Below are 15,772 nucleotides of genomic sequence, written 5' to 3' on the forward strand. Positions count from 1 at the left end.
TCACATTGTAAAAAAAAAAAAAAAAATTGACAATAATAAATTGCAATCAATTGGAGCTATATATTATAATTACTTATAAGTACTTCATGACAAAATCCTCTGCGCATGTTCTTTCATATACAGTTGTGTCTTCAAATACAGCCATGCTTAGTATGTTCCTTGAACAGTCCTCAAACCCTACTGTTTTCATTTTGTTCAGACGGATAAATCATGCAAATCCATTGTGAAAATGCAGGAAACTGGCTTTATATAGCCTAGTTTTTTCTGGGGGATGACTCCAAGACCTTTAAACCCCCCGCCCCCCACTCCCATTTTTGGCTGGACCGCAACAGCGGGGCCAGCCCTACAAACGCGAATGTCTGTCACTGACTGACTGACTGACTGAGTGACTGACTGAGTGACTGACTGAGTGACTGACTGAGTGACTGAGTGATCAAGTTATTGGTCGGCCGTGGCACGTGGCACACCATAGGATCACAGAGCCAGAAATTTCAGTTTCGTTTTCTCCGCTGTCTAGTTCCTCCGCTGAGATCAGGAGCCCGTTTCTCCCACACAGTAAGCAGGCTGACCAATATCATGCATGTAAGCTGAAGCTAAAGTAGAATCTATACAATTATATCATATCACCGTTTATGTCGATGCATATGCGCGAGCTCAGTCCACCTGAAGCCCCTCTGTTCTGAGAGAGACACAAACAAGCATGGAGGTTTCATCACGCCGAGGGCTTATTGCCGACCTTCCCGAAGTTTCCCGGGGCCACGGTTCCAGCCAGTGCCACTAGCTGGCCGCCGATTTGTTCCCGATGATCCGGCCCAGATTTCGGCCGGGGTCCCGACGACGATGTTCCCCGGTGTCCAGCGAACAGCGTTTTCGGGCACCGACGGGTAACAGAGCGCCTGGCGATTGGATCGGCAGGATCGATGCGGGCCGTGGGCGCGGTGGAGACGACAGCGGTGGAGAGAGAGACGGGACGCGCTGGAACGATCAGTATGGATGTGTGGACTATTATTCTGTATTAGCAGTCTACAGCGGAGTTAGTTACACCATTGGTCGGCCGTGGCACGTGGCACACTCATACACGGTCCAGCAATATACTAGGTTTTGACCTAGCACCATAGCTCCTGCATCACATTGCTAGCTTACCTGGGAAGCTAAGCAGGTTTGGCTGTGGTTAGTCCTTGGATAGGAGACCACCTGGTGCTGGAAGTGGTGTTGGAGGACCAGTAGGAGGTGCTCTTCCCTCTGGTCTCATGAGTAATATCCCCAATGCCCCAGGGCAGAGACAGGGACTCTGTCCTGTGAGTGAGCACCGTCCTTCGGATGAGACGTTAAACCGAGGTCCTGACTCTCTGGTCAATAAAGATCCCATCGGCACTCATCGCAAGAGTAGGGGTGTAACCCCGGTGCCCTGGCAAAATTCCCAAACAGGCCTCCCTTCCATCATGGCCACCTAATCATCCCTTGTTACCTAATTGGCTCTTTCAGTCCTCTACTCTCCACTGAGATAGCTGATGTGTGGTGAGCGTTCTGGCGCAAACTGGCTGCCGTGCATCACCCAGGTGGGTGCTACACATCGGTGGTGGATGAGTTGAGTCCCCCCCCCCCCCCGATATGTGAAGCGCTTTGAGTACCTAGAAAAGCGCTATATAAATGTAATCAATTATTATTATTATTATTATAGTCTTGTTTTAATATAACATCAAACGGCCTAGTCTTCATTTCTCTTTAGGAATTACCTAATAGAAATGCCTTATTAATCATTTTCATATTCATATTCATGTCCGTTCACACTAAAAATCTGGCATGAGCTCTTCTCTCTCTCTCTCTTTCTCTCACACCATTGAAATATACAGTTGGCCTATTTCAAAGTTGGACTTCACACCCATTACTCAAGTTGTAACTCAAGATTGGCAGTGAATAAACAACAAAAAGGAGTAGATAGCACTTTGTTCCTTTTTATTTTCTGTGGAACCGTCCTTTAATCTAACTAAGGAAGTACTTTCACTCTGGTCCTTCCCCCCTTGACTTCTTCAAACCAAGTGATGCTCAATCTGTCACCACACGCCCTGTTGTCAGTGACCTGGAAACATCTGGAGAGAGGACGGGGAAAGGCCAGCATTCCAGATGAGCTGCTGAAAATGAAACACCACCTGAAAACAAAACAGAAATTCTTAAAATAAAAAAGAAATCATAATAATAAATAAATAAAATCAAATATTTGATTACCTGTGCTGTGTTAGTTCACAAAATTCCCTCAAGGACAATTCCATTAATATTACAGTATTACAGTCAAAATAAAAAATGATTAAACTGTGTATATGTGTGTGTGCACGTACTTTGCCATTTGTGTGTGTGTGCTTTAATCTTAACAGTCCATTCTATGTTTTGTTTTGCATTGAACTATTTTGAATCATATTGATCCTTTAGACGGAAGATGGAAAAGAAATACTGTGCTGCAGCAGCAGGAGCAGAAACATGACAATAAACGATTCTATAACTATTCTAAAGTACAAAAGCAGATGGAGGCCACACTCCTTCTCTACATTAACAACAATACTGTAACCAAACAGTATTTTTTGTTAAAGGGCACATCCATTTAGGAGGGATATGTAGCTTGCCAGCCAGTCAAATTATATTTTGAAAAATATAATTTGATTAACCCTAACCAAACAACACAGTGCAGTGATGTTGTGTCAGTAATTTACTGAGCAATGTTTCCACATTTCTCAAATTTGCCAGGGTTCAGGGTTCAGGGTTCAGGGTGTCTCTGGATGGGGAGTGTTTACAGGATGTTATCTGTCTCTGTGCCTGCCCTACGTCCCTCTGAGTGGGTTTCCAAGGAATACTTGAGGGGGATGGAGTTCCAAAGGGGGAGTGACAAGATATACACACATATATATATATTAATTAAGGGGGCTGGTGCTCAAAGGCAGCTGGACTGTTGTACAACTGGACTGGACCCCACTACTGTAGCTTGTAAGGTGAGTTTTTATTCTGCTCCAATTAGTATTTTATTTTTTCCTGACAATGAAATAAAAAAAGTAAACAATATGAACATTTGTTTGCTCAGATTTTTTCACCATTATGGCAAGCAGACTTTGATTAGGAGCTGTGGGAACTTTGAGACCTTTGAGGAACTGGTTTTAAAAGAGCCCTTTATCTCCTTTCGACATGGCTACACCATAAAATGCGTTTTGTACTGAAAAACAGATTAACTTCATGTCTTAGGAGGAGCTGGTATGGTTCACAGATGTGGTATTGTTGTCTTAGTGTGGTCTCTATAATAGCTCTGTGGGTTGGTTTTGTCCCTTGGGGAATGGAAAATGCTGGATGGCAAACATGTTATAAGCAGCATTTCTGTTAAATTACGTGAAAAATAATATTTCCAAGCACAAAGCTAATTCCTGTCACTGTTATGTTTTTTCTTTAGATTAGAATGTCTTTTACTCAAATGGTCCCCCCCCCCCCAAAGAAAAAAAAAAGTCCCAAATTGAATTGCACCATGTAATTCCAAATTTCAATTTATAGTTGCAGCCTTTTTGTCTGTTTCATCAGCTGGTTCATGCAGGAAAGTGGAAAACTGTTTAAGCTCTGATCTGACTGAACAGGCAAATCTAATTAGTGCAGTGATAGGAAAGCTGTCAGTGATCTCATCACTGACCAATTACTGGTACACACAGGTTCTGTGGATGGAGATATAAACCTGTATTTGTTATTTAATTGCAGATCATTCTAAAACATAGTATTTTGTATGTATTTGGTGATTGGGGTTTCAATCATATTAGAGGCTGTTGTGAGGAGGGAAGTGTGGTTGTCATTATAGAACAATGCAGTGGTGGGGATTTTCTTCTCTCAGACCTGGGTGTGCCTTTTTTTTAACTGGATATGGGCTCCAGGGAATGAGTTAGGTTATCTCTCGCATATTTTACATAGAAAACCATTATGTAGTTACCAAAGTAAATCCCTTTTTCCCCATGTTGTGAACATGGGAACACATGTTTGGGTCTGGCACTAACATTAGGAAGATCCAAACATGTGCTTAGGTCTTGCCTATTGTTAGGGCAGCACATTACATCCCAAGGGGTCATAATTCTGAATTGCCATAAATTGCCATAAATGTTCTGTGTGCCTTGTTTGTGTAGTTCACACACTTTTTAAGTGCCAATACCAAGGCTATAATCGAGTCCCTGTCATTAAATAAGACTCCAAGGGTGAAACTGAAACATGAAACTGGATACTTTCAAGTCCTGACATGACCTGCCATTTGCTTTATTGTAGTTAGTTAAAGTTATTTGTCAGGAAACAGTTCCATGAAAAAATGACTTAATCTACATAAATGTCTCTTGATAATGGGTTTACACAAAGTAATGCAAAAAAAACCCCCCAAAAAACAGGGGAGCCAAATTTTCTCTAAAATGTTCTAAAATCACATTAAAATGAACTTTACAAGGGTTTCATCTTTATTTTTTTTTCCAGGCACCAGCATAGTCTCTGGCTGTACAATTTAAAAAGTATGGAGATCATGGCCTTTGAGGTGCTTGCAGCCACTGTAGGCCAGCTTCATCCTGTCTTGGAGGCTGCGATTGAGACGATTGCCGAGATAGTCAAAAACCCAGACGAGAACCTGACAGAGCAATTTAACTTGGTCAACCAGAAACTTGAGGGAATCCAGGATGAGCTTGATACAATGGGCCTGGAGCTGCAGATATCGTTGATGAACATACAGAACTCTGATCACGAGTTCCAGATCCTCAACCAGTATGAAAGGTTCCAGGACTTTGCCAATGACCCTCACAACAAAGAGAAGAGGGAGAAGTTTCTCAGCTATTATGAGAAAAAACAACAAGACTTCCACTTGGAGTGCTACTACAATGATATCACTGGGAAGACAAACTCAGAAGGCCCTATGCTTGAGAAAAGAGCTATCATAGTGCAGGGAAACAGAAGGGCAGTTGAGTATTTCTGTGGCAAGGTGATGGAGATTTTTGTGAAGGGCATTATTGTTGTCGTGTGTTATGCCATCCAGAAGGACAGAGAAAAGGGGGACAACGTGTGGAAAAAGTGGCAGGAACGAATGGAGGATGTGAAGAAACATGTGAAAGCTGCTGTGGGCGAATGTACGGAGAAGTTTGCTGTTCATGCCGAGCGGGACATGGAGCGCGAGCTTCAGAAGAAACCTGGCAGTGTTGACCTTGACTTCACCAAATCCCTCTTGGATTTTCTTGTGAAGAAATATGATTGGGTGAATTGGTCCATCAGGGTCTTCAATGACAGGGAGCGCACTTTCTTTGTCAACTTGTTTGCAGAGAAGACCTACCATGGTTGTGCAGGAGGAGCTAACTGCTTTGATGTTTTGACCAACAGCAACATCAAAGTGGTGTTCTCTTTCTGTGTTGACCCAAAGCCTTTTAACAAGAGTCAGATCCAAGAGGAGATTGAGAAGCAGAAGCTGAAGGGAGATATGAAGCATGTGGCCCAATCTTTGAGGAGGAGCTTCCCCAGCTGCCTGGTTCATGCTGTCAGCCGTAAGGAGGTGGTGGAGACCAACAACTTCCCTGAAGATTGTTACTACTATGAAAAACACAATGGAATCTACCTTTGTATTCACCCTGTGATGCCTCATACAGCATAGAATGGGAAGAAACAAGTTGCAAATACTATTCATCAATGTTTTTACCCAAGTCTTAGAGATATCATGTTCAGCTCTGTCTGGGGTCTGGAATGTGACTCATTGTCTTACTTGAATTTCTTTCAATCCTTAAATAAATGTATTAATTTTTTCTGTTGATAAGATCATGTGTCATAGAGATTTCACCAGCATTTCAGAGTCATACATATCCATGCCAGCATCAACTTTATTTTTAGTGTTATAGAAAACATATAGTAATTCTTTTCCCAGTGAGCATCACAGTATAAAAAGTTACATTCCACACAATGCTTTTAGTGCAACAGGATGCCCCAGGGCAGATTTCTAATATGTTTAGTCCATAATCTTCTGATTATTTTTTGTTTTAGATATATTCTCTTATCATTTGTAATAAGGTTGTGCGTGCGCAGTCGTGAATTTCCTCCACTTCCTTGTTTACACTAGTCTTTGGGCTTCGGGCTTCGGGCTTCGGGCTTCGGGCTTCTTGCTGCTGTAGGTTGGATGGTTCAACAGAGTCATTGTGGAATACAATAGTGATTTTCACAACGATTTCTGAACTCCTGACCCCCCACACTACTGTTAGGCCCCTTAGGTCCGTTGGCAAAGGTCTGCTAGCCATTCCACGGTCTTGACTAAAGAAATCTGGTGAGAGGGCCTGAGAGGCTGAATGGCAATTTCATTCCCACTCCATTATTCAGTCTGACATTGCCTCCATGTTAGCCATTTTCTGTGCGGGGGGGAACCTATCACTGATGCTGGGTGTATTTACTAACTTTACCAAGAATGTCAGTTGTTTTTGACAAAAAATACATAATATATATATGATAATATAAAAATATATTGGTTAAGGGGTGATTTCAACAAATATTACACTGCCGAAACTGCAATTAAAAACCATGGCACAAACGGTTCAAACTTTAGTCCCATCCACAAAGGCACTGAGTGGCCCGAATGTTTTTCTGATCGAGAAATCGCCGTTGAATAGAGCAACATCAGACTCTCTGAATTGCTCAACCAAATCTGAAGAGTGGGCAGGTCGCGATTCAAGGTGTCTGTGGATGTATGTATACTCATGGCTGTATTTATTTTATTCTTCTGCTTGTATATGTTTTTATTCTTCTTGCATTTTTATTCTTGTCTTGTTTTATTCCTTGCATTTTTATTCTTGTTTTTTTTTTTAGAACCAATCTCTGTAAAGCACTTTGGTACAAACTTGTTTTGTTTTTTAAAGTGCTATATAAATAAACTTGAACTTGAACATAAACTTGATAAATTGAAGACAATAACATATAATAATAATATATTGCCTGCTATCTTCTTTGAACTTTTGGCAGGGGGTGGACTTAAAATCCGCTCTGTAAGCATTTAGCATTTTATAGCAGCTTCAAGGAATAATCTAATGTGATTAGCATTTTATGGTAGGAATCGGCTAACATAGTGTTTTATGGCAGTTTCAAGGCAAGGCAAGTTTACTTAGCACATTTCGTACACAAAGGCAATTCAAAGTGCTTTACACAAGGAAAATAAGACATTAGATAAGAAGGATAAGAAGAATGAATAAAACAAACAAATAAAAAGAGATAATAAAGTGTATAAGAAGAGAGAATAATCTAACATGATTCACATTTTATGGTAGTTTCATGGAATCGGCTAACATAAGTGTTTTATGGCAGTTTCAGGGCGTTTTATAGCAGTTTCAGGGAATAAGCCAACATGATAAACCAATGATTTTGAAAGCTGTCTATAGCAATACTGCTGGTAGGGAATGGAGGAAAGCTGTAGCATCTTGGGTTCCATTTCTTCTCTTAAGGCATCCCGGTGGCTCAGTAGTGCACCCCACATTATATCCTACAGTGCAAATCCGATCCAGGACCTTGTCACATGTGAGCACTTCTCCCATCTTTCCTGTCTCTCTATACTGCAAAGCAGAGAAAACAGAAATCATAAAAAAAATATCTTTAGAAAAACATTGTCCTTTCTTCTTTTCAAGCTCACACAGGAGCCTCATCCTATGTTGTCAAAGCAAGGGAAGCTGGTCCTGATCAAGATGATTACTAAAACAAAAGAGATGGGGAACAGATACAGGAGGCCATCCAAATATATTCAGTGCAGTTGAATGCAGTATAATTTCACATTAAGCAAGTAATTTTAATCTTATGCTGACACCAAATTCTCCAATCACTTCGAAGTCTGAGAAAAGCTGAGAAAAAGTACAGCATATGTGGATCAGTGTGTCTCTCTAAACCAGAAAATGAACAGTTTTTTGTCCTTGACTGGTTGCAGTTTCAGCAATGTTAGTTAAGAGTTAAGAGCTACTCTCGTTTAGCATGACAGACTTCAGTTCAGCACTTGAGCCTTTCAGCACTTTCTATGTGTTTCTGAGGAGGGAACTGATAGCTCCTGAGCACCAGCAATAGTAATGGGCTAAATGTGAAAGGCATGTTGAGACAGTAGAGTAGTTAAATGCATGAGAGGTGCTAGCAGCAACTACCGGGCAGGACACAAATCTACTGCTATGGCTCCTCCTAGCTGTCCCGCCATATTTCCTTGCACACCATAATGCCCTGTCCCTCTCTGCTCTATCACACTGTACAAACACCAAACTATACACCTGAAAACCTCCCTGGCTTAATGTGGAGAATACATTCTCCATCTCTCTCCTATCCAGCCTTGGACACCTTTGACCACAGTGGAACAGAGAGAGAGAGTGCCTCTCCCTATACATAAGCTCTCTCTACTCTCAGCGCATTGCATAAATAAGTTAAAAGTGTCTCTGAGTCTGAGGATGGAGGGGTTAGATGTTCAGAAAGCAGATGGAGGCAGGCACAAAGCTGCACAAGGAGCTTTTTTTTTTTTTTTTAAAGGCCATACACTGTTATCTTATCCTAAATGGCAGGAGGGTATAATGGTTGTGGAGGATGTGTGGGGACTGAGGCAATGTGTGTGCCTTTCTTTTTTTCCTTTCTTAAATAAAAGTATGTTGTTTTGTTTAAAATTTAAAGTAACTTGTGATTTTACTCACATACATTCAGCCTGTGATACTATAATTGTAGTAAAAATTATGCTTTCTAAACATTGCCACCAGGTGGCAGTCATTACCTTAAGTACACACAATACCAACTTTATATTTGCTGAACAGTGTGCTTTACCTAATTTTACCATTTGCACTGTTGAGATATTTAAAGTAGGCAACAGTTATTACTATGTATTTTGAACATACATATACATACCCATTAGTATCTCCATGCTTTGTTTTATACAAAAAATACCCACTGAGTTCAATATTTTTGGTAAATACAAACCAAGAAGAAGCATCTTCAAAGATAAATTGACTTTTAATAGCTATCAGAGGATAGTATGACATCCAATTTAACTTTTGACAGTTACCAGTAGTAGAAAGTAATGTATTTAAAATGTTTCTTCTGTTGATTTTTCTGTTTTCCTCTTTTTGTTCTCTTTTAACCATTATTCAGACTGTTTTCATTCTCAGCAGGACTGCATAACTGATAGATAATGGGGGGGGATCCAATTGGCAATATGTAGTTTAAATCTGTGAAACTGGTACAATAATCGGTTATGGAATGTCAAATATTTATGACAGCTAAATATGAACAAACAATCAGATATTTTTTTCTGATATTGTTTCAAGTTTTAGGAGAGAAATGTTGGTGGCGATGTGATGAAAAGAAGGACATTGCAAAAGCACATTAATTTTTTTGAAATACATACACAATCATCTCAAATATGAAAGAAATGTTATTAAACGTAAATATTGTTATAGGATACTCAGCAATTGAAAATGTGTGGGAAGCTTGTAAAGGATACTGGATCATACATTAGTGCAAATAAATCCTTGCTTGTTAACATATTAACCCTTACAAAAGAAAAAAATGTTTCATGTTTTTCAACAGTCAATGTTTGTTTCAATGTAAACAAACCATTATTATCAAAGAGTTCTAGTAGTTTTCATTTGTTTTGATTGAGAGCAGGATTAGTTGAGTCTGTCTCGTAGATGTGGTGGACCAGACTGACTCATGGTCTGGTGATTAAGATTGACTTGTATTATTAGTATTGTTCAACTGCTTCCTATTACTACTATAGAAACTTGTTCTGAACTCAAAATGCTTGATTAATTAATATCACTGAATTAACAATATTACTAATGTTAATATTAATTAACTAGATTTAAGTCCAAGTCTCAGTCTATCTTTATGCAACTAACTAATGAAACTAAATTGAAACTGTAATTTACCAAATTACCAACTACTTCGCTGTCAAAGAATTTAAATTACATTTTAACTACCCTAAAAATAATAATTTGACCAATTAACACATTACGTTACGATTAGGCCTTATGTTCTCTCAGTGTTGTTGTTAGTACAGCTAAAAAATGATATAACTAATTTGTTTCTTTGATTTCTTTGGAAGCTGCTGCGTCAGCCTGATTACCAATAAGAGTCACCTGCAAGTGACTGATTCAGTTTGTTTGCCTAAAAAGCGCACTGAAGAAGGGCGTCTTGGCCGAAACGTCTGTGCGGTAATAAATATAAATTAATTGGAGTGCTGTCCTGGAGTATTTCGTTACACATTTTTTGAGGATTGAGCACCCACATAAATAACTGAAAAATCCAACTGAGGGTTGAGCGCGTTTTTTGGGTTAATTGTTCCAATTAACACATTCAAACTACATTTAAAAAATGATCATATTTGAGTTTGTTTTTGGTTTATCTGTCAGGCAAGCTTCTTGTTTGGTAATATTTTGTAACTAACTCACAGATATGGCTAGCTGCCAATGTTGGTATGCTATTATAAGACACTTACCAGCACACTGCCAAATAAGTGACAGTGTAAGAACACACCTAGATATGCAGAATTTGGGACTTTTTTTTCAGAAGAAAAATAAGAATACTAAACTCTACAATATGATAGAGGCACCTGTCATATATTGTGCAATCTAAAAATATTCTATACATGGTAGCAGGTGCCTGAATTGGACTTGTTGATACATGCTGAATTCCTGTTGCACAATACAATAACAAAGACAGTGAGAGCAGCTTAAGGTAGAGCCACAGGTATGTCTGCGTTTCTCATGTACTATCAATCCTGAAAGGTGAGACATAGGACTTTTTAACCTTTATTTACTGGGAGTTGCCCAGTAGAACCACAGTCTTCCGCTGTTCACTGCAGATGTGCTGCTTCAGAATAGCTGGGGCTAAGAGCCTTGCTCAAGGGCACATCGACAGCAGTTGAGGGAGAGGAAAACATTACTCCATTACTGTAATAATGTCAAGGATTCCCCAATGACTCAATCCAGGATCTCCATTCAACAGGTCGTTTATTGTAACACACAACTCCCAGTACAAACACTGCTCACTCGGCTTAACTCAGCTCGCTGTGCTAACTAATGCAACTCTCCAAGCTAACTCAAGGACCCCCAACGTAGCCCCCCCCCCCCCCCCCCCCCCCCCCCCCCCCACGGTGGTTCTCTGACTGCCTAACTGAAAATACATTCACATAACATCACATTACAACAATTACTTTTCCCGCACAGCTTTTCCCAGCTGCTTCAAAGATCTGGACCCACCACCTTCAAGTCACAAGTCCATTTTGCTGACCTTTGGGTCGCTGCTATCAATCTCTGGCTCTATGTTTAGTTGTTCACAGGCTGTACTTTGTCAGAGAGCGTGTTCAGGGTGTTCACCATAGTTTAGACAATTGTTCCCTTGGGAGAGAAACCCATCAGCAGTTATTTGTAAGTGTTGAATGGATGGAGATGGTGACTTAAAAAAAACTTTACTTTGTGCTGGTATCATTGTTTGTAATCAGGTTGCAAAAGAGACAGTGAACACATTGTTTGTGCAGTATTTTAAAGGCAAAGGGAATGAAAGGCTCTGACAGAAGCCTCAGGTTACATTTTGCAGGCAACAGACTTCACTGTGATACCATCTATAAAGTTCCACAGTAGAGAATTTCTTTCACACACAGTCAGATGGCAGTGCCAGATAAGCTTGTTGGGTCTTGCACAGAAATTGGTATGCAAGGAGGAGTAACAGAGGACAGCAGTAACATGCGTGAATAAGGGGACTAAGAGGGGCAGAGTGAAAACATGGTATTTGAGGACAGAGTCAAGGAGTTCACCGTTTTAGAAGGTCTTTTCACAAATTCCACCTCCCGTCATGGCTCTCTATTTAGTCAGAGAGGCAGAAGCCTAAGTCATAACATTTTCATTATCTGAGGGTTTACACCAGTCAAGAGTTTTCTTAAGTGGTAGTAATTTTCAAACATGTATGGAAAAGGAACAAATGATTTGCACCATGTGACCCATGGAAAGCGTAACAAGGTCTTACTTTAAGCTGTTTGCTTTGGGTCAACTTTTTGAATGTATTTCCCTGAAGACATCCAAATCCAATTTCATGCAAGATACGGGCCCATATGGAATATCAAGTTATGGTAATGACATTTTAGACTATTTGAAGAAAAAAGCATCTATTAAAGCATAAAAGGTGACATGGTTGTGTTTTCTCTCTCTTTTACAACTGTCACGCAGCCCTGGTAGAACATCAGCTAATGAGAAGCATGGTAAGTATCTAGGCAAGATGACTTATACAACGCTCCAACCGTGCTGATAACTCACACAAACTAAGCTAGCTGTGCTTAATTGGTTGCTATGACAACTCTCATGGTAACAAGGGAGCAAATCAATAGTCTTTCTGTCTGTCGTCTCTTTTTATTCCCAGAGTATATATGTATACTAACTTAGAGACAACACACATGCATTGGTAACCATTGTTTAATTGCCATAATACCCTTTGGATTTTCTTTACGGTAAGAGGAATTCTCTGTCAAGTGGGCAGCTGGGTTATTTTCAACTGAATATTCTTTGAGATTACAAAATAACCATCATCCATACATACAGTATTTCTTGGTCAATTACGTTGGAGGTTCTATTTAAAAAAACAGAAACACTATGTCTTGGTTCTCACATTTGACGGTACGGTAGGTATCTTAACATTGGTCACATGTCTGTGAGTCATTCAGTTGTAGAATACCTGTCGTCAAACAAGACATTTGACTGACAGCTCAGCTAAAAAAATGACTCAAAAAGGGTCATTTTTACAGTGTAGTTACCTTTTGCTCAGCAAGAGAACTTAATCATTACCCTAATCAGGAGCTTGGTAACATACTAACTTCATTGGGTTTTCTTTGAAGTCTCTCCAGTGATTTGCTCCCTCGATTTTCTCAAGCATCAGTGAACTCTGTCAGGTTCCTCATGGTAGAAACCCAATATATTTGATTCCAGGTCTTAAACTGTGCTGCATTCAGAGCTCTGAGCACATGATGCATCTCAGCAAACCAAGACAACCCAACCACTCCCAGCAGTGAGCATTAAGGCCTTGTAATGCAGCCAGCAAATTGGTGGAACCCACCATCTGAAAAAAAATTGTAAGCACTTTTATGGGGAAAAAATGAATGCTATTTCCATTGAGACCGAATTAAGTCAAAATTGAGGGTTACGTTGAGGTGACGGGTGGCAGTACAATGTATTCCTGCATGGCGGACGAATCTTTTCGTTGCCTCGTGATGTTTTTCTGCGTTCCTGAGGTCACCTGATGGGCCACGCTCAATGCAGGGCTGTGTGGCCAAATCATATTCATGGAAGAGTAATTCTGGTCTGATTAAAAGCATCTCTTTGCCTATTCACCAGTTGTGTGTGAGCAGCTACTTTAACCCACCTGGGCGTGGACAGAAACTAGCCTGTAGAGCCATTCCATGCAGATGGAGGACAGAGTTGAAGTATCAGACAAAAAAGCTGCTGCCTGTATGTCAGCATAGCCTATATAATTTTATTGGTTCTATTGGATGAACTCTATTCCATCTACTGAGAAGTGTAACTTCATAACAACCGAGATATACACTCACCGAGCACTTTATTAGGAACACCTTACTACTACTGGGTAGGTATAAGCTTTCAGCTCAATGTCAACCGGCTACCAAAGTGCCATCCGCCTCCAGGTTCGATGTGTTGCATTCTGAGATGCTTTTCTGCTCACCACAGTTGTAAAGAGGTTATCTGAGTTACTGAAGCCTTTCTGTCAGCTCCAACCAGTCTGGCCATTCTCAACAAGGCGTTTCCGTCCGCAGAACTTCCGCTCACTGGATGTTTTTTTTATTTTCGCATCATTCTGTGTAAACTCTAGAGACTGTTGTGTGTGAAAATCCCAGGAGATCAGCAGTTTCAGAAATACTCAAACCAGCCTGTCTGGCACCAACAACCATGCCACGGTCAAAGTCACTGAGATCACATTTTTTCTCCATTCTGATGTTTGATGTGAACATTAAATGAAGCTGCTGACCTGTATCTGCATGATCTTATTCATTGCACTGCTGCCACATGATTGACTGAATGGATAATTGCATGAATAAGCAGGTGTACAGGTGTTCCTAATAAAGTGCTCGGTGAGTGCATATTATCTTATATAATTTCACAATTATGTATTGCATGGATTTAGATGAATATAGGGCATTTATAAAGTTCCTCATTGGCTTTTGCATTTAAAGGGTTACACTGACATTATTGAGCATTTTCCTAATCTCAGTGTGTCTGTCTCTACATTAACTTATGTTGTTCGCCATTTCAAACTATGCACAAGTAAGTGTCTTGGTATTGGTTGTGCTCATCTCATGGATCCCATTGACTCTAATCCAGTTACATCTAAAATATCTTCCATCTAAAAGAGTCTTCAGAATTCCATCATTGCAAATACTTTGTCAGTGTGGTATAGTCAAAGTCCCTTTCAGGAAGGTCATTTCTCTGGGGTGACATCTTGGTAAAGCCCCCCAGGCAGTAAGTTTGTGACTAACAAGACAATACTCCTATCACTTTGAATGGGGAGTCGTTTATATCTGAAGTTCTGACAATCATTTGCATTACATATTTAGAAACACTGATGACTTGTTAACAACATGGAGTGTTAAAATTTGTTTCAAAGGATACTGTTGTCACAGACTTACTGATGCTTGTATGCATGCGCCCTCCATTGCTTCACGAAACAGTGAGATTACAACATTCAAGAAAAATCTGGTTTACGGCTCCCATACACATATTTGTCATTGTATCACCTGTCAGCAGTCATGTCATGCATGTAGTCCACAGTAGGGAGATATATCTGAGAATATCATGTTATTAGATTATTTCAAATGTTTTAATAAAACGGTTGCTGGTAGGGACGGTTGATATTGGAAGCTACTTAACGTTAGTTGTCATAACAGTTCTGCCGTTGCGTAAACCTGAAAGTGTGATTGGCGGGGGTTTTTTTATGATACACACACTAAGGTGTGTCGATTGGCCACTTTCGCTGACAACACGTCTTATGTTATTGGAGCCGCCATCTTTAGCGTTACGGATTTTCCCGTTCAAAACTGAGAGTGCACTGTCTATACTACTAATAATACTATAATACTGTCTCTGGTATAGCATTGTTAGTGTCACTGTATATATGGAAAAAGCTGATTTGTTTCAAGCTTGTTCTTTACAAAGTTTCCGATGAAGCAATTTATGGAACATAAGTGGCATAGATGTAACTGTAGCCATTGTAAATATTGAAAATCTCTAGATTGGTGTGATCCTTTAAGAAGCAAAGCGACAAGTTTATGTCTGTCTCAGTCTTGATCAATTGGCATACCAAATCCATATCCAAACAAGGTTGATTAATCAAATCACCATACAGACAGGAGGAGTTTATGAGGGGCAGTATGTCTCCTCTGCTCAAAATGCCACAATACGATAATCTTGTAGTCTTGATAATCTTGAATGTAGTATTATATATTCACTGGCACTGAAAGGGACATAATGTCATCCACGTTGGTGTTAATGATAATGAGAGGTGTTAATGATTTCCCTTTACCTAATCAATATAATTGCCCTTCTGCTCATGTCAGCTAAGAGACTAAATTATCTCAGGAAAAATGCATTTGGAAAAAAAGGTTTGACACAGCTGTTTTTCTGTGCTCTTGTTCATTTCCGTGTGGGGCACTTGACCCGCCTAGTAGGGACATGAGACTTTAGATACCAAAGATAGAAAAGCCACAACCACATAATTACAGAGCAACATGGGTGTTTCCAAA

The 15,772-nt window shown here is 40.0% G+C and overlaps 1 protein-coding gene across 1 annotated transcript; it reads left to right on the forward strand.

Moving 5' to 3' along the window:
• The first annotated feature begins 4,522 nt into the window (after positions 1–4,522).
• LOC139644617 (uncharacterized) lies at positions 4,523–5,632 on the forward strand. Its single transcript, XM_071520050.1, has one exon. It carries the CDS (start codon positions 4,523–4,525, stop codon positions 5,630–5,632), a length of 1,110 nt encoding a protein of 369 aa, XP_071376151.1.
• The last annotated feature ends 10,140 nt before the right edge of the window (positions 5,633–15,772 follow it).

Source organism: Centroberyx affinis, unplaced genomic scaffold (genome assembly GCF_046629955.1).
Source record: "Centroberyx affinis isolate AG114_WGS23_722 - 3 ecotype Tasmania unplaced genomic scaffold, CSIRO-AGI_Caff_v1 ptg000759l_1, whole genome shotgun sequence".
Lineage (NCBI taxonomy): Eukaryota > Metazoa > Chordata > Actinopteri > Beryciformes > Berycidae > Centroberyx > Centroberyx affinis.